The sequence below is a fragment of the Lissotriton vulgaris genome, chromosome 6 (assembly GCF_964263255.1).
Source record: "Lissotriton vulgaris chromosome 6, aLisVul1.2, whole genome shotgun sequence".
Classification (NCBI taxonomy): domain Eukaryota; kingdom Metazoa; phylum Chordata; class Amphibia; order Caudata; family Salamandridae; genus Lissotriton; species Lissotriton vulgaris.
The window spans coordinates 599,338,143-599,358,679 of record NC_141694.1 but is presented as its reverse complement, the minus strand read 5'-3'; the positions used below and the strand labels follow the sequence as shown (position 1 = coordinate 599,358,679).

General features: G+C 42.6%; 1 protein-coding gene across 1 annotated transcript in view; it reads left to right on the top strand.

The window, feature by feature from the left end:
• Positions 1-20,537, top strand: part of LOC147707767 (desmin-like) — a 117,351-nt gene that overhangs the window by 11,996 nt on the left and 84,818 nt on the right. The window contains exons 2-3 of the mRNA XM_086926619.1: positions 10,662-10,812; positions 11,344-11,493. Coding sequence (XP_086782745.1) covers positions 10,662-10,812; positions 11,344-11,493 — 301 coding nt within the window. The remainder of the gene's footprint in view (positions 1-10,661; positions 10,813-11,343; positions 11,494-20,537) is intronic.

The following is a 20,537-nucleotide window of genomic DNA, read 5'->3' as shown; positions in this document are numbered from 1 at the left end:
TACCCTCCTAGGAAGTCCAGACCCTAACTTACTACATTCTATGCTCTCCACCGAGATCCATTAAGAGACAAACCCAAAACATCCTCCCCCCATAGTATTTACAAAACAGAAGTAGAATAAATGTACAACTATTTAATGAAAAGAGCATAATACTCAATAAATCCCATGCGAGTTCCAATACAACCAAGAAAGAGACATAGATACCGAAATATAATAAAAAACAAATCAATTCAACAACACAAGAAATTAAGCGTTAAGTCACAGTTTGCTTGATGGACACCCAACAATGTAATCCTTGTTCCAAACCGGTTCATGCCTTTCATTTCTAGATTGGTTTACACACGGTTTCCTTAAAAACCCAGCCCCAGATGTTTTCCCCAGATGAGTTTGCACAAGGTCAACCTTACTTTCAGGAACAATGAAAATCTTGTCCTTGTTCCATACCTCGCCATCACTAGTGTGGATTGTACTAGTATTTACCTTAACCAATCACTTGGGGGTGGAAAACCGAGAATCACCCTTGAGAATATGTCCTAGCCTCTTGATTCTGACCAAGCTACCCACTTTAAAATCACGAAGGTCTAGTTTCATGCTAACACTTCCATACTTCTCCTGTACCTTTATCCTCACGTCCACCACCCCGCCAGTCTCACATCATCAATATGATTCCAACCTATGCACTCACGCTTGAGTTTTAAACAAGGAATTCTCTCCCACAACAGGATAAAAGGAGAAACCCCTTTTGAACAATTGGGGGTTGTCCTAAATGCCCCAGTATGTCATCAACCACAGTCTTCCAATTTAAGTTGTTGACAGTTGCCAACTGCGAATGGTCTTTCATTGTGTGGTTGAAGCTTTAGACAAGACCATTGCTCCTAGGATGATAAATGGACGCTTTCACATGGTTAATGCCGTGGGAGTCTAGAAATGATACAATTTCTATTGATACCAAATGCGTTCCATTATCTGTTGCAATCTCAGCAGGGAACCCTTCCCTTACGAATACTTTGTGTAGAAATTGAATGACTGAAGAGGAGGTGGCATCATTTACAAACCCCACTTCCGGCTATTTTGACGTATAGCGAATTTGAAATTGTTTCCTAAAGTTTTTATGGGGCCGGCTGTGTCCAATGCCACATTCGCCCTTGTATCCAAGGGGAATTCACTGAGTTCACTGGAGTAGGTTGCGTCACCTAGATTTGTCACTTACAAAACATGGACCACAGTATCTCATGAAACATTCCACAGCTTTGTCTACCCCTGGCCACCAAAAATCCTCTTGCACTCTGTGCTTCATTGCTCTTATGCCAATTTGACCTTCTTGTGCCAATTCCAAACTTGTAGGTGCTACCAGCTTGCCCACCCTACGCAGCAGTCCATCTTCACATGTTAATTTTGAGGCCACATGCCCATATGGAATGCCCATTCTCTTAGTGTTGGGCCACCTCTGTGCGACCCACTTCATGACTTCACTAAGAACATGATCTTTATGTAGCTTCTCTCTCCATTCACTCTCTTCCAAACCCCTGCTCAACACATTGTTGATGGCATTTGCTAAACACCACCACATCCTAAACATCTAAGGGCATTCTTGGCTATCATGCACTTCTTGCCAGGAACCTAATCAATGTTATAATTAAACTCCTGCAACCAATTTTTCCACTTGGCAATCCTGGGAGTGGCCTTATCTCCCCTTTTGTGCTGAATAAGTCAATCAGAGGTTTGTGATCCATTCTTTAAAAAAAGGAACTCCTCAGATATATGTACGAAAATACTGTGTTCTCCACCAAAGTGCCAAGGCTTTTTTTTAATGTGGTAGAATAGGTATGTTCTGCACCCCTAAGTGCTCTGGAGGCGAAAGCAACCACATCTTCCCTACCATACCTTCTACTCTGCAAGAGCACATCAACCAACCCCCAGTTCATGGCATTCGTATCTATGATGCTACTATCTCTTGGATCAAATAACTTCAAAGGGCCTGCCGATTCAATGTTCGAATGTACTTTGTCAAAAGCAACTTGGCACTCCACAACCCACAAAAATGAGGCACCCCTCTTTAATAAATTTCGTGGGGCCTGGCTTTGTCATTTAAACAGGGAATGCATTTTGAGTGATACTCAACCAACCCCAGGAAGGATCTCAGTTGATATTTATTATCTGAATAGGAGCTTCCTCGAAAGTTTTAAGCAACTTTACGTTGGGACTGACACCCTCTTTGGATATGTGGTGTCCAAGGAATCCACCCCAGACTTTTCACATTTGCACTTGTCTCCCCTCAATATTACTTCTTTGTCCTGCAGAATATGCAACACCCAGGCCAAAAGCATATTATACTGTTGAAGATTCTGCTCAAAGATCAATATGTCGTCCAGGAAGTACCAGACGCCCTCACAATCTTTGAAACTCTCCTTTATAAGTCTTTGAAACACCTGTGAAGCAGATGCAAGTCTGAAGGGCATTAGTTTGAAACAGAATGCTCCATCCTAAGTTACAAATGAGGTCAAGTCTTTTGACTCCTGACTCAAACCTACCTCATGGTGTGATACTGACATGACTAGAGAGGTAAATATTGTTGCTCCCTCCAATGTACTGAACATCTCACTGGTGTAGGGAAGGGGTTCTGTATCCACCCAAATAGTTTGGTTGAACTCACGCAAATCAACACATATACTCAAGGCATTATCACACTTATGTGTTAAAACCACAGGTGCAAGCTATTCTGAGCTTTCAGTTAGTTCAATAATGTCAAACTCGCACAGTTTGTCTAGTTCCATGCGTAGATCTGTCCTCAAAGAAAGGGGTACTCTCTGCACTTTCTGTGCCACCGGGTTGGAACCGGTTTTCAATATGATTCTGTGTTTATACCCTCTCAACTTCCTGAATCATTGCATAAATACTCCGGGGAACTTTTCAACCCACACGTTTACAGGAGACACACTCAGGCACATACACATTAATTTAGATAGGAGCCGAAGAAACAATATCTGTTTTTTTGGCTTCCTGGAGAAGAGTGAGTGGGACAACGCAGGGTGATATCTCTGCAACTTACTCCTGCACTTCTTAGGTCTGACTTTCACCCCAACTTTGGAGGGCCAACGTGTACCCAGCCGCAGACTGGCCAGCAGAGACAAACCCCACCCGCTCTTAGCTTTGTTTCTGAGACACCATCAGGTTCAGAAAATTCTGACCGCTGCTCACAGCTACAGACCCTACAACTATGAAGGACACAAAATGTGCATGGGGTGAACTTCTCCAGAGAGATGAATGAAAAGCGATCGGCCTTGTTAGCTCTCTGACCTGCACTGCATAAATGGGACATTAAATATGTTCTATTAAACCGGCCTGCATGTAGATCACCATACATGGCAAGTCCAGAACTTTCAATAGCAGAGGACTTTTGAGCCTTCTTGGCCACTCTTCAGGATTCTGCTATGGACATGACTCTCCTTCCTGCTCATGATCGGGCACTCCTGCTCACAATACTATGGGGCATCACCGGTGACTGGACAGGCTGCAGGACTAGGGCTCCCAATCCCTCTCCCAAAGCGGGAGGGACAGAGCCATCAGAGCAGTGGAGGAATCTACACAGGAACTACTGATGATGATGATGACCAGGCACCACCTCGACACTTCACAATGCTGGACTGATGAGTACCTCCAGTTTTTCTCGTTGTTTCTACCTCTGCATTTATACAAATACATAAATAAATAAATACACCCAAGTATCCTAATCTTATCTGAACTCTGTTAAATGACATTATGCCTTGTTTTTCTATTGCATTGAATGATGTTATATGCTGGTTTTTTTCTTTAATCACATTGTAATAAAGAGGTTCATACCTCCCAGAGCTCAGCTGTTCCCTTCCCTCTCCTGGTCAGTTAGGATGGATGTCTTGCCTGCCCAAGACCCCCTCTCCCCCGGAGATCACACTGACGTATCCTAGCGAACCCCTTGGAGGGTGTCTGTGGCCATCACTGAATCTTCTCCACTCCACCTCCATTTGGCTCTCTCCCGTGGCCTTGATGGACTCTCCGCTGCCCCTTGCCTGTTTCTGCCCTCCCCTCCCTTAAGAGGACATGGAACCAATTTCACTTTTTCTCCAGACCAGACCAAGCTCTAAGGAAATCGGCTCACATGATGCTTCAGCTCCTTCAATCAAAGGGATATCCCCCAATCCCACTGTTTTTCCTAGTAGAAGGACGCAAGACCTACCCCGACCTCTAACCCCCGTACACTCCCAATTATCACCCTCTTATCAACTCACTCACCCTCCTTCCTTTTCTCCCCCCTCTCCCAACAGTCCCAATCCATGTTCAGATATCCTTATTTCCATCTTGCCTCCCATCCCGGCTAGACACCACACTCGCTAGTCATGGTGTCGACTCCCTTGACGATCCTATGCTGGAATGCTCAGGGCTTCACCCACTATATCAAGTGCAAAAAAAGTCCTCGCCTTTCATAAGATGCCTCAGAGAAAAGTACTCCTCCAATCAAATCTTAAAACCTATCTCGACGATAACAAGGGATCTGCCATGACCGCACAGAAGCTCTGGGAGTCCTCGAAAGCCACGGTCAACGGCCAACTCATCCGCAACGGAGCGCTTCATAATAATCAAAGGGTGACCCATCAGGCCACCCTGTAAATGAAAGTCCAGAACCTGACCCAGTCATATTCCTTCCATTCCACCAACTCCGCTCACTGATGGTTGGAGAAGGCGAAAACGGACCTTAAAACCCTTTTCCCCTCCAAAGCAGAACATGCACCCCATAACCTGAGATGCCGTCATAATGAACAGGGTGAGAAGGCTAGAAGATTACTTGCAGCCCAGCTGTGACAACTTGAGGCAGCCTCCACTATCCAGGCTATTGAAGGGCGAACCATCTGTCTCATCACTCATCCCCAAGGGATAGCGGATACATTCACAGAGTATTATAGGAACCTCTTCACTCCAGAAAGTATCACTGACAAGGCCCGCATTGACAGCTTTCTCAGTACAGTCCGTCTCCCCCAGCTGAATGACAATGGGCAGGAATTACTCTCGGGAGACCAAAGAGGAAACTGTGAGTGCCATCTCCGCTTCACTTTATAGCAGGACTCCCGGGGCAGACAGCGTCCCCACGGAATTTTACATATGGTCCTCACCAGACATAGCAGAATATCTTGGAACCGATTTTCAACAAGCCCTTTATAACAGTGCTCCCTAGGCTTAGTAAGGACCCGCTGTCCTGCGACAGCTCTCGACCCATGTCCTTCCTGAATGGGGATGCCAAGATCCTGGCCATCAGCTTGGCAGCCCGACCTAAAACAGTCATTCCTTCGCTCATGCTCCCCATGCAGGTCAGCTTGATCTCAGACCAAACTTCTTGCAACTATCTTAGGATCGTGGGCAATGTCCTCTGGCTGGTTGAAAACATGCCAGACGAGGCACTAGCCTGGCTAGTGCCTCCCCATGCTAGTGCCTCGTCTGGCATGTTGGTCTAATTGCTGGGCGGTCGACCTAAAATCTTGGGAACCAGGTTTGAGTCTCGGCAATGACGCTCAACATCCTGTGAATCTGGGTAAATCACGTAATTTCCCTGTGCCTCACCAAAAAATGAATGTGTCCGTCTGTAACACAACTGGTGATCATGTAAAGCACTCAGATACCTTCGGGTTGAGTTTGCGCTATATAAAACTCTTGGGGAAAAAAACTAGCCCTTTCTCTCGATACCGAAAAGGCATTTGCCCGCATAGAATGGGAATACCTCTTCATGGTGCTCTCCAAGGCTGAACTTTCAGACAACTTCATAGCACGAGTCCGATGGTTACAAGACGCCCCCTTGGCTCAGATGAGTTGCGGGGGCTTCTTATCTACCTTCTTACCAATCCGACATGGGACACAGCATGGGTGCACGCTCGTGCCACTCCTCTTCTTTTTAATTCTCGAACCATTGGCCTTGGCTATTCATCAATCAACCGATATTGTGGGCATTCTTAAACTGGGGAGGCCCTCCTCCATTCTTGTCTACGCTGATGATATCTTACTGACCCTCAAAGACCTCCCTAGATCCCTGCTGGCTCTCCTGACTCTCTTTTCCAAGTTTGCACCTATTGTGGGATACAAGATCAACTGAGACAAAAGCAAAGCACTACCACTCTCCCTGTCCACGACAGTGTCCCACATTTAGGGCTATTGATTCCGCTGGACACCAGCCCACCTCATATACTTGGGAGTCTATATCAGTAAAGGTTTGGACTGCATAATGAAGGATAATCCAGAACCCCTCCTGGATCAGACCCGAGCAGACTTCGCCAAGTAGACGCATCTTAATCTCACAATCTGGGGCTGGGTTCAGGCTGTCAAGATGGTTACTCTCCCATGATTTGCATATTCTTGGGCATGCTACCCTTACTGATCCTGATCACGCTGCCACCCATCTATTGAAAAGACCATCAAGGGTGTCACAGGGGGCACCGCCAAACGCTGCTAGCTAGCTCCAAGTTGATCACCCAGAGTAGGTACGGTGGCCTGGGACTTCCCTTTGTTGAACACTACTCCCTAACACTCCATATCATAAAACTCGTCTTCATGCAACAAGGGATAAACAACCCCCTCCTCTGGTTCCTGATAAAGAGAAACATCACTCAAAGCTCACCCAGTCTGTAACTTCTCTACACATACAGTCACTTAAGGTATGTTCTGCCAATCCTATGATTCAGGCTATGGCTCAAGTCTGGAAACACGTCCACAATTTCTTCTCGATTGATCCTTGCCTGCACGAAGGAGCTCCACTCAGTACGGAACACTAGTATCCATATCTGGGGTGGTATTCCTGACTGGCCTCTCTGGCGGCAGGAGGGCATTGAAACACTTCCAGATTCTCATCCACAGAACCCTTAAACCCTTGGCAGCCCAGAGGGTGGAATTTCAACATCCTCCGCATCAGCAATGGAAATACCTACAGCTCTGCCACTGTCTTTTTATCAGTTTGAGTTGCCATTGCGGCCTACAGCTTGCTCCCAATTGTTGCTTATCTCTTACTGTGGGGCCGCTATAGCATGGTGATGTCAGGTCTGTATAACCTTCTGATTTGGCATAAGTACTCATTGCCCCAAACACAGGCCTGAAAACTTTATGGCAAGCAAACCTGCACTTCGATTACGACGACAAAGACTGGTCTGTGGTTCTCGAAAACCTGGACTGCAAGTGTGAGGAAGCCCAGTATGAAATTCTGTCATTTCAGGATGGTGTAGGATTAGTACTGGACTCCTTCAAAATTGGAACATGCGGGCCTTCTGAATCATTTGCAATGCTGGTGATGCAACCTCTAGGGATGCAACACGATGCATATCTTGTACAATTCTCATGCTCTCTGAGGTTTGTGGACGAACACACTATACAGAATCCTGCCCCTTCCAGTCACCCCATCAAGTGGTGTTCATACACAATACATCGAATATCCCCCCCCCCCTAATGATGTATCATGATTGCCATTTCGTTTCAATGGCACTGGCCTCAGCCAAACTATTATGGTATTTCCCACACACCCACGCATGTGGAATGGTTAACCAAAATGTTTAAGACTGCCTCCTATGAGAAGCTTATTTACACACTGGCTGATAAACAGGACACCTACCAGCAGGTGTGGACCCCATGCCTGACTGATGGTCACTGATCAATAACAATGACATAGGCCTCTTGGGGTCATGGCTCTTCCCTTTCCTCCTCCAACAGAAGGGGCATATACATCCACATAGGCTATCACATGCCACATGTCTCCAAAACCATGCATCTCTTACATTCACATGAGGGTGGATATACCTGATCCTGCCCCCATGCCCTCCCCCTTTTTTTCCTTTCCTTTTATTTTCTCTCTTCTCTCCCTGGAAACTACTCTTCCTCTCCCATTAAGCTATTGTTCCTAAGTTAGAATACTGGTAGCTTTGAACACCTACCAGACAATATTGTTGTTGTTGATGTACCTTGTAATCTATCATAATTTTGTTCTGCTGTGCCTGTATTTTGTACTCAGCACTTCTGAAATCATAGCAAAGAATTCAGAGAGAGAAACCCCCTGCCCAAAAAACACAGTGTACCTTCACAATTTGCCTATTGCAATTATTGCAATCAGGTAAAATCGGTTAAGATACAAAGGGCCAGATTTAGGTAATTCCGATGTACCGACTCTTACATACCGAATCATACTGATTCAGTATTTAAGATTCGGAAAATCGGAAGGGGCAGATGTAGGTAATTCTAATTTTAGAATTACCGAATCTGTATGATCCATATTCCTATGGGCCATGAAGCCCATAGGAATCAATGGGAAATACCGATTCGGTATTTACCGAATCGGTAAATACCGAATCCTGCAAGGGTGCAGGGGGTGTCACTTTGACACCCTCTAGCACCCCAAGTACAGGCTTGTGTGACATGCGGCACACATACATGCCATAAGGGCATGTCTGTGTGTCACATGGCACAGGTGTACATGCACAGATGTGCTGTACACCTGTATTCGGTATTTTACCACCCAATTGGATTGGGTGGTAAAATACCGAATTCTGAAGGCCTGTAGCACTGTCAACAGTGCTACCTACATCTGGAATTTACCGAATCGGGCAAATTACTGATTCGGTATTTTACGGAATCAGTAAATTTACCGATTCTTTAAATTTACCGAATCTGTAAAATAAAGGGCCCTACATCTCAAAATCCAATTACCGGTCGGTAACGGCCGAATTCGGTCGTTACCGACCGGTAATTGTCGACCTACATCTGGCCCATAAAGAGGTAAACTAGAGCTGGTTCTGGTGGTGTAGGGGACCAGCGCATTCACTATAGAAACTTGTGTTTGACCCCATTGCAAGAAGTTCAAATCCTGGCATGTCCACTCAGCCTTTCGTTCTCCAGTTGATGACAAAATAAGTACCATTGAGTTGGGTAACAGTAAGTACTCACTATTTGTCAATTGTCCAAAATGACCTCCTTGGGGGTAAAGTTTCTCTACAAATATGCCTGTTATATGAGAAGGGAGACACTTGATTGGGCCATAGAAAGCTGTGATGTTGCCATAATTTGGCAGAAAAGGAAATATGCCTTTAAGAATACAAGTATAGGTGCTTAGAGAGCTCCTGAAGGAATAGTTTAAGGTATATTCGGGAACAATGCTGTGCGGTTGGTATCAAATAAATCCAACCCACTAAAAATGAAGTACTCCTCAACAATAAAAGATACATGAACTTTGATATGACATGCTCTGTAGCATGCATTCAACAAATGCGAAGAAAATATTTTGACAACAGGTATTTTCAGAGCTAAATTAGCAACATTAATGGTGTATCTGTGTAGAGGGTTAGAAAAATCACACTGATATATTCCACACAGTTCTTGTATCCAAAATCCATACACATATAAGTTTCAGTACATAGTGCAATTCCACTTGGTTATATGTAAAGTGTTCATCAAAATCTTCCTCCCCATGAAGAAGGCACTGTAAAGTGATATACGGCCAATGTGGAATAATCTTTGATGTTTCGGCTTCGAAGGTCAATAGATAATGAAACCCTCCTCAGGGCATGTGTTCCATTATACATCACAATATAGGATTTCTTGCGGGTTGATTCACTTTGAAGGTCGGCCATTTAGGAGGTAGTTCACAGTCCTAAAGATCGTCTCACAAGGCAAATTAAAGTGTACACTCTGAGTGGATGCTTTCAATACATAAATAAATGTTATATGTTGTGTTTCTGTGGCTTGAGCTCTAAACCCTGGTTGTCTATGGCGAAAAGGCATATTTAAGTTAAACATTTAACCCAGCCTTTGCTGTGCTGTTTGTAGGGAGAGCCATTGTCATACTTTCATTGTTTGAAATCTCTCGTGAAATCTCTTGGCATCTTTTATAAGCGCAACGTACATGGTGATAAGCAGCTAAGTGATAGCAACATCTTCCTCTGCCTCTTCCTCTCATATAACATCACTCAATGGAGTAGGATTACTAAAGGACCTAGGGCCAGATGTACGACCATTGAAAATTGCTCCTCGCAAATTTCGCCAAATTGCGAGTTGCAATTTCCAATGTACAACAGTGTCTGAGACTCTGTTTGCGATTCCCAATGGGGGCGCAAATTGCATGCCTCATGAATATTTATGAGGCGCTCTTATTTGCGACCCCATTGGGAATAGCTGGCCATCCCAGGGATGGTGGCCTGCTGGGCTCCGTAGACCTCCATGTCTGGGACTGCTTTTAAATAAAGCAGTTTATCTTTTTCAAATGCAGTCAGTTTTCCTTAAAGGAAAACGGGATGCATGTTAAAAAAAAAATGAAACGTTTTCGTTTAATTTTTTGCGGTTGCAAAACATTCTTACATGGCTTGTGGGGTCTCTATTAGGAAGGGAATGCCCCTTCCTAATAGCGAGTCGCAAAACACTTTTGCGAGTCACAAATTATTTGCGAGTCGCGAAATAGTGTTTGTACAAGGCCCACAGGAATTTTGAATGCGCAAAACGGGTCGCAAACCAGTTTGTGCATGCAAAATGTTGTTGTACATCTGGCCCTTAGTCACAACAGACACAATTCAATAGCATGCGAAGAAATGACCATTCATGGAGAAGAATTGATAATGTGCTCCTTATGCCATGCACATGCTTACGCCGTGATGCTTACTTTCATCCTGTAGCATGGCAACTTTATGCTTTGGGTCGGCCTTGGGGGCAGTAGTGGATCTGGAAGCAGCCAGTGCAGCAAACCAGGAATTCCTAAACATGAGGAGCAGTGAAAAGCGTGAGATGGTCGGCCTTAATGACAGACTGGCTAAGTACATTGAGAAGGTAATTTTTTTCAAGATTAACAATGACTGATCGGAATAGCTGCAAAAGCATGTGCCTCTCTATAGTCCTAAAGCACTCTGTTAACTTCTGTGAACCTAGCCCTCCATCAGATGCTTAGTGGTCGATTTAAAAAGGCATTTTTGAATATGGGAAGTAATACTACTGGAGTACTCTTTTACATGCTCTTACAAGTGTTTGTGAATCTGCCCTGAAAAGTTTAACTCCCTATTGGTAAAACTGCAAAGAGAGCACTGTCATTTCTATTTGCATTAATTGTATATAATTATTCCCTAGGTATTCCTGCGTTTATTTCCATTTTAGTTGTTTTTAGGCCAATTCACGAAGGCATGTAAGAATACGTCAAATAGTCCTATATGAGTACTACTTTTTTTACTCCGTGATATCTTCGTGAACACGCCCATAAGTTCGGAGTGTCTCTTGTTTATAAGAAATATTTATTGGCATTGAAATCACAAAATGGATTTACTAAAGTTGGAACTCATGAATGACTAAACAAATTAATGTCCACAGGTACGCGATTTAGAGCAACAGAACAAATCACTCGAGGCTGAGATTGAAACCCTACAAAACCGTTACACGCGGCCTTCCGGACTGCGGGCGCTGTACGAGGAGCAGCTGAGAGACCTTCACAGAACTGCTGAGCAGATAAAAGTTCACAGGGTAAACTGCAGAGTGCACCTGAAACTTATAAGAAAGCATTGTGTTATTGTATGTTGGATACCTGCACAGTGAATGCTACATTGAGTGAAACCACAATGCACAGCAGTAGAGATTCCTTTTTTATTAATTTTTTTGTTACTTTTTTATTGGGATTGTAAGGTGCAGTACAAAAAGAAACATTTAGGCCAGAACATTATATACAAAACTGAGGTATCAGGCAGAATAAATACAATTAATAATATACACAATAGTAGAATTAGGAACAGTACAATTGATATAAAAGAATTGATGTACCAAGGAGAATTAATAATACACCGGGCCATTTTAAAACTAGTTACTATCTGAGTTTACATATAAAACACATAGCGAACAACGTTCAGAGCTTACAGCCTTACCTCCCTCCATTTAGTGATAGGAGCCTAGATACCTCTACCGAAATCCCTAGTTTTCACGCTCTTCTGTTCATATAGACAGGACTCTATATTATGTATCCGAGAAATCTGGAGAGCCACATTTGAAAGGACGGAGCCCCAGCATCTTTCCACCCCGCTGATATTAAAATCCGGAGTACCGCCACTGCGGCAAACACCAAGACTTCCTCTTCTCTTCCCAGCTTTGCATATGTGTAATTCAAGCCTATTCTCACAGCTGGGTGTCGATAGGACCTTGCAGGAGTGAAGGGGGATGGGGATTAAGACGTTGGGGGACATTATGGAGGGAGACGGGGTAGTGGACTTTGGGGTCCTGCAATGTAGGTTTGGAATTTCTCCGAACCATTGGTTTGTGTATGGTCAAATTAGACGATCCCTGAAGGCACTTAGACCGAAACTGCCGCCTACTATAAATATCCCCTTGCTGGACTTATTGACTAGGGGTCGCAAGAAGATTAAGATAATATACAACCTTCTTCTAACAGGAATTCAAGATGACTTGGAAAAGATAGAATCTGCCTGGGCTATAAAATTGGGGAATCCCGATGTTGATGTGGATCTAGCCCTTGACCTGAATAAGAAGGTATTTCGGGCCTCAAACTTGCGGGCCCAGCACTATAAAACAGTGTTTAATCTCTATTATACGCCCGCAAAATTATTTGCTTGGGGGATTAGGGAAGATGATAGGTTTCCTAGATGCGGGGTTGGACAAGCAGATCTAATGCATATGTTTTTTAACTGTAGCTTACTGGCCGCAGTCAGGTCAGAGATAGAGAAATTTTGGGAGGGGCTGCTGGGTCATAAGTCCGATCTATCCCCTGCACAGCAGTAGAGATTCCATAGTATGGCCTTATAGCCTGCTATGTGGGCTATACCGGCCATTCAACGCCCACTTCGGCTTGGGACTTTAACAAGGGAGCAGGACTTTAATGCGGGTATAGCCCAGATACGGAGGGCTATAAGGCTATTAGAACATTCCACCACTAGAGGGCAGAATGTTCTAACAAATATCCAGAAGCCTCATGGAGAGGCCTTTTTTCACAGCAATAGCTGTGAAGGACATCATTGTAATGTTGAAGCTTCATGCTTCTACCAGCCATTAGAAGCACACAGCACTCCATTGTTTTCAAAGAAGCTCCCAACATTCCAATGTTCTCATAAGTATTAGTTATTTTCTGCATGCTCACAATAGCTCACATTGCTCACTGGGCGCCTGATTTTAAAAGGTATTTACACATTTAAGCTGAACTTGTGTGTGCAGATACCTCCATTTATAAGTGTATATTAAATGTTTGGTATTCATAAAACCTGAATTTACACCTGCATAGGTGATAGTAAACCAGTTTGATGTAAAAGTACCTTTCAGCAAATTTGCTCTAGTGGGTTTGTTGTAGGTGTTCAACGGTTTGAACCCCTGCTTAAGTTGGCGAACACCACCCTCGATATAGTAAGAAATTTACTCATGTCAGTGGCAGGAGTAAATTCATCACTAGGATGGGAAGGTGGAAAACATACCCAAAATTGGTGGTGAAGGTAGGAAGGGCTATTTTTATAAGGAGACAAATATTTTCACCAAAAGGGGGAAACTTAAGGAAACATTTCAAATGCAAACTCACTTTCGTAAAGTACTTACATATGCGTCAATGTACAGCTGGTACATTTACTCATCCATGATTACTGTTGTGGCTTGCCAGGAGAACTCCTGGAATTCTCTGTGAATTCCAGAAATGTTGGAAATTTACTGAAAGCATGGATGAAAGGCTATAGGAATAGATTGTCAACATGTTTTAAGACTCCGGCCCAAGGAAAAATACTTTGAGAGCTACTTCTTTGACGTTTATGGACCGATCAGCCCAATATGCGGTCTAAAGTGACCTAATGAGTAGAATATAGTGTTATGTTAGTAACCACTGATACATACATGAAGATATGCAAGAGTTTTGCAGTGTTTTAAAGTTATTTGCAAACTGTGAGGCACTTTGGTCCCCTATTCACAAATCCAGACCGCCCCCCCTTTACATTTACTCATACATATAGATCATGCTAGGAGCTATTTGGGAATTCACAAAGAAATCCCGGTGGTATTCCTGGGGAGCTGTGACTGTAACAGCTTCCCAGGAGTAATAATCTGGATTTACACCTTTGGAAATGCTACTAGTGTCAATTTCTGCATGTGTAAACACAACAGTTCATTACCTCTGAATGCAATTTTGTTTGTACTTCCTTGTTTAAGAATATTGTTAGATGATGGAACCAGTTTCCTCACAACCCTGCTGTAGATAACTGGATTTAAAGTGGTCACTAGGGGAAAGAAAGGCTTAGTTATTGATGTGAACAAGGGCAGAGATCTCGCACAGCTATGGAATTTAGTGCCTCGAAAGTAAAAGCAGGTTTCTTCGAGGAATCCTGAGCTTAAGCTTGGTAGTGTGGAATAATCAGCATTTTCACTAAGAGAAAATATGTGTGGTATTTAGGAGCAAATTGGAGGCCTAGTATAAACTAGGTCTGGACCGGGAGCTCTCGCTTAATGTCCCTAAGGCTTCAAAGTATGTAAGTTCAGTTAGTCATGTTCAAAACAATTGTAATCCAATAACTCAATCAACATAGATTTTGAAATTTGAAACTTATTTAGTAAGCTTTGTTGCAGTACATTACTTCAGTAATATTCACCAATCATCAAATGGGTACAAATGTCAAAAAAGTACTCAAATTATTATCCTAAAACAATTCAATAAACGAAAATACACTTTTCCCAATGCATTTCGGGTCTACTCGACCCTTCTTCAGGGGAATTTCAAATGTAGCAACCAATTCTGTAAACAGTGTCAAGCACTTCAGTCCGATTTCAGGCACTGCAAAGTTAAAAAAACAACAATTGTATTCTTTTGCCAGTTAGAACCATTATGTACAAGATCAAGAATAGAGTTCACACTACTTCTCTCCACTTATAGTGCTATAAAACATGCATATGTGCAATTATGCTGGTGCTGTATGAAAGTGTAAACCAAGCCGAGAAGGGGGATTTGTGTAAACTCTAAGTGCTGCCCACTGGATTACCCTCACGAATCGTGTAAGTTTAAAAAACTGTGAAACACCCTCGTGACCCGAGGAAGAGGCATTTTCAAACTAAACAGAACGGTCTCTCTAAAAACCCAGTAAGTGCCAAAAGCTACCTGTTTGAGGCTCCAAACAGTCCTAGAATTAGGTCAACCGATTCTACTGGATCCAGTACAAATACTGCAAATGTAACATGCCGTGTGTTAAACGTAGATGTCAGCCTTTTTAAATGATAGTGTGTGCTGAGAAAGATCACTATCTTACCCACGTTCTGATGCGCTGTGTTGAGGGTTGGATATTAACTCGGGCAATGTCCCGTTTTTGAATTCAAAGCCTAAAAAAAGTAGTAACGCCCGTTATTTTTACCCCTTATGAGTGATTGGTAGCTAAGAAGCCGGTGATAAAAAGTGCTTACCGTACCTTCGTTCGCGTGATCGTGTCGCGTAGTTATCGTCCCCGTGGTAGCACCTGACCCTGTCTTCACCCTGATATGAAGTGAATTAAGGAAACAGTGATTCCTCCGCCTGTTTGCTCCCAATGACTACTCACTAAACGCCCACCATGGCGGAACGAAGCGCTCACCTTCTCTCTGTTAGCGTCCGCTGACCTCTGTCGCCTGAATCATTTCCGGCATCAACATCCGGTCGAAGTGATGCTGTTTAAATACCCGTACCTCACGTTCGGTTAATGTTATTAAAATGAACCTAATTCCTAGGGAATGTAACTCGGCTGATAAACCCTGATCTAGTCTAAAAACTCCCATCTCAGAAACTTAAAGTGAAAGTGAGATCGGTGAAAAGCACTTGCTAAAAGTATCATGAATTCTTCTTGAAATGTCAAAGCGCCGCTTATGGAGTGTACCGCGCCTCTCATTTGCGAATCAGTGAAATGTTACCAGAAATGAAAAGTGTACAACTTTGTGAAAGTAAAGGCATGCTGGAAATATAGTGTCCATGTATATACCATAAAACTTGAAAAAACGTTAAATAACGTTAAGTAAGTGGAACGTGGTTAGTTGTAGTGTGAATCCTGTACAAAATTAGAAACATATTAACTAATAAAAATACAATCAAGTTATTCAATGCATGTTATGACGTCAAATAATGATGCTAAACGTTATATGTTACATTCATGTGATTCATAGAAAGCAAACCATTTCACACTGGTCATTGAGCCCCCCTGGTGTGAGTGTCCCGAGCATTTTGATCCAAAATGTCTCTCTACGCGCCAAGGCTATGTTGTGATCTACCCCATTGCGTTTTTCTACCACTTCTAGAATAGTATATCGAAGTTGAGGTATGGAATGACTGGATTTCGTCCAGTGTGTTGCAAGACAGGATGTGGTTGATTTGTTTCGTATGGTACTCTTATGCTCGATAATTCGAGTTTTGACTTTTCGGGAAGTTCTTCCCACATAGGTTAATCCGCAAGGGCATGTGATCGCATAGATTACCCCAACTGTACTACAGTCACCACTGTATTTCAGTTGTATGACTTTACCACTATGGGGATGCTTGAATTCTTTGCCCGTGGATACGTTATTACATTGTCCACAGTTGTAACACTTTCTCATTCCTTTATGATTAACTGTTAGATGTTTTGAAGGGGATTTCAGGATTTCCCTGATGTTTTTTGCTCTTGTGTGTGCTATTATAGGAAGAGTTTCATTTCTGGTAACATTTCACTGATTCGCAAATGAGAGGCGCGGTACACTCCATAAGCGGCGCTTTGACATTTCAAGAAGAATTCATGATACTTTTAGCAAGTGCTTTTCACCGATCTCACTTTCACTTTAAGTTTCTGAGATGGGAGTTTTTAGACTAGATCAGGGTTTATCAGCCGAGTTACATTCCCTAGGAATTAGGTTCATTTTAATAACATTAGCCGAACGTGAGGTACGGGTATTTAAACAGCATCACTTCGACCGGATGTTGATGCCGGAAATGATTCAGGCGACAGAGGTCAGCGGACGCTAACAGAGAGAAGGTGAGCGCTTCGTTCCGCCATGGTGGGCGTTTAGTGAGTAGTCATTGGGAGCAAACAGGCGGAGGAATCACTGTTTCCTTAATTCACTTCATATCAGGGTGAAGACAGGGTCAGGTGCTACCACGGGGACGATAACTACGCAACACGATCACGCGAACGAAGGTACGGTAAGCACTTTTTATCACCAGCTTCTTAGCTACCAATCACTCATAAGGGGTAAAAATAACGGGCGTTACTACTTTTTTTAGGCTTTGAATTCAAAAACGGGACATTGCCCGAGTTAATATCCAACCCTCAACACAGCGCATCAGAACGTGGGTAAGATAGTGATCTTTCTCAGCACACACTATCATTTAAAAAGGCTGACATCTACGTTTAACACACGGCATGTTACATTTGCAGTATTTGTACTGGATCCAGTAGAATCGGTTGACCTAATTCTAGGACTGTTTGGAGCCTCAAACAGGTAGCTTTTGGCACTTACTGGGTTTTTAGAGAGACCGTTCTGTTTAGTTTGAAAATGCCTCTTCCTCGGGTCACGAGGGTGTTTCACAGTTTTTTAAACTTACACGATTCGTGAGGGTAATCCAGTGGGCAGCACTTAGAGTTTACACAAATCACCCTTCTCGGCTTGGTTTACACTTTCATACAGCACCAGCATAATTGCACATATGCATGTTTTATAGCACTATAAGTGGAGAGAAGTAGTGTGAACTCTATTCTTGATCTTGTACATAATGGTTCTAACTGGCAAAAGAATACAATTGTTGTTTTTTTAACTTTGCAGTGCCTGAAATCGGACTGAAGTGCTTGACACTGTTTACAGAATTGGTTGCTACATTTGAAATTCCCCTGAAGAAGGGTCGAGTAGACCCGAAATGCATTGGGAAAAGTGTATTTTCGTTTATTGAATTGTTTTAGGATAATAATTTGAGTACTTTTTTGACATTTGTACCCATTTGATGATTGGTGAATATTACTGAAGTAATGTACTGCAACAAAGCTTACTAAATAAGTTTCAAATTTCAAAATCTATGTTGATTGAGTTATTGGATTACAATTGTTTTGAACATGACTAACTGAACTTACATACTTTGAAGCCTTAGGGACATTAAGCGAGAGCTCCCGGTCCAGACCTAGTTTATACTAGGCCTCCAATTTGCAGTTTAACTTTAGTTGTGGGCTCAACTGACCTACTGGGAAGCTCCGAAAAATATAACATAAATTCAACAAAAAAACACTAATATTTGATTAAAATTACAGGAGTGCTGGCTAGACTCTTATATTGCAGTTTAACCACAGCCCGTCACTAAACCAGCACCCACATTACGAAGGATAATGGCTTCTTTTCAAGAAATAGCAAATCTCACCTTGAACCAAGCAGAAATTAAGGTATATGGCACAGAGGAAGCAGCTTCCATCTACTCGTTAATAGAACAAGTACGCACATTCAGCACGTCTAAAGGCACCACCACCCAGATGCTAAAACAACTTGAATATATCATGCGTAAGGAGGTTAACCAACGTTTACACGCAACAACTTTGATTGAGTATCATAAGGTGAAGAGAATTCCCAGGGGACTACGCATAGCGCTTAAACCCATGCTTTTCAAATTCAATAAGGCTTTCATTATCAAATGGCAAGCAATATTGAACAAATGTTCTCTAGATCTTATATTGTTGATTATCGAGGAACTCTCACAAATACTTTTGGATTTAAAGGAAGACATTTTTAAATTACAACAAGAACTATCAAAAACCATCCCGGAAACAGATTGGACAAAAATTCTTGAAGACATCAACAATAGATTGGATGTTCATGCTAAGGAGGTTCATGACCGGAAGATTCGCAAATTTCGTAGAGATACGATAGATTATAAACTGGATGAGGTATACACATGGGCGGAGGCCTATGCACACAAAAGATTTACCAGTAAAACATCTAGGAATACCTCATCAGAAGAAAGCGTGGCATTAGATGAGGATCTCTCATTACAAAGACCACCAGCAGCCGTCCCAATGACGTCAGCAACACCACAAGCCACAACGTCTGGTACCTCTCAGAATATACAACCTTCTTTTTTGGCGGAGGGCCAATCAGCAATTCAACCACCAGACCAGTCGCTAGAATCAAGAATAGACGCACCCGTAGGGGACAAGGCACCAAAAAAGACCACGGAAACTGGACGACCACAAAGACAAGTCACAAAGAAACCAACTTGATAATCAACATCTCAAGTAGACAACTTACAATGGAAGAGGAGAAAGTCCTCAACAAAGGCACATCTTTTGTACCAACTTATGTATCAAACGGTTTGGAAACAGAAATAGCCCTCTTCAAATTTCTACACAAATTGAGATTAAAATGGTTTTTTTCAACCTCAATGACGGATGGAACCACAAAGATTCAAGAAAAATTTAAACCTAAAAGTAAATTTATGTCCCCAATTTCACATAAAATTCTGGACAACTTTGAAACATTAGTCAAAAAGGATCTAGAGACCATCAAATACTCAACACCCAAAAAACAGAACCTATCTATCAAACAAAAGAGAATTTTGAATGATCTCAAACAAGACAAGTCGATTACATTCCAACCGGCAGACAAGGGAGGAGCGTTGGTGATGTTGGACACCACTTTCTATGAAAGAAAAGTTGACACTCATGTTTTGGATTCTGAAACATATATCAAATTGGAACAAGATCCCACTGATGAATTCAGCAAGATATTGGACACCATCATTGAACAAGCAGAAAATTCGGGTGTCATAAATAACAACACTGGCAGATATCTAAGGACCAGCACACCACAAATACCACATATCTATATGATACCTAAGGTTCACAAGAGCATTACCGATCCACCGTTTAGACCCATCGTGGCAGGATGTGGTTCTATTCATGAACCGATTGGTCGTTTCATTGATTTCCATTTGCAACCTTTGGTTCAATCTTGGGAAACATACCTGAAAGACACCACAGATTGTCTATTGAAACTTCAACAAGTCAACAACCTGATTGCGGAAACCACATTACTTTGCACAATAGATGTCGTGGCACTCTATACTTCAATTGCACACACAGAGGGCCTGGAGGCCATAGAATGGAGACTGTTACAATCAGAGGTGGATCACTCTTTGGGGATTTTTTTGTTAGAACTATTACATTTTTCTTTATATCACAGTTATTTTTCATGGAAATCTGATTTCTTTTTGCAAAAGACAGGCACATCCATGGGTTTTTCGGGGGCGCCCGCATACGCTAACACTTTTATGGCTTACTTTGAGCAACGATTCATCTTATCCAACACAAGATGGACGGCGAATCTCATTTTGTTTCTACGGTTTATAGATGACATCCTGATAATTTGGCGAGGGACCAAGATGGAGTTGGAAGAACTCATCAGAGAACTAAATGGGTGTAACCCTAGAATACAGTTCACGCACAACATCCAAGATCAAAAGATACAGTTTCTGGATATTGAGATTTGCAAATCACCTGACGGCATCATAACCAACATCTACCGAAAACCTACTGATGTAAACAACGCATTACACTACACAAGCGCTC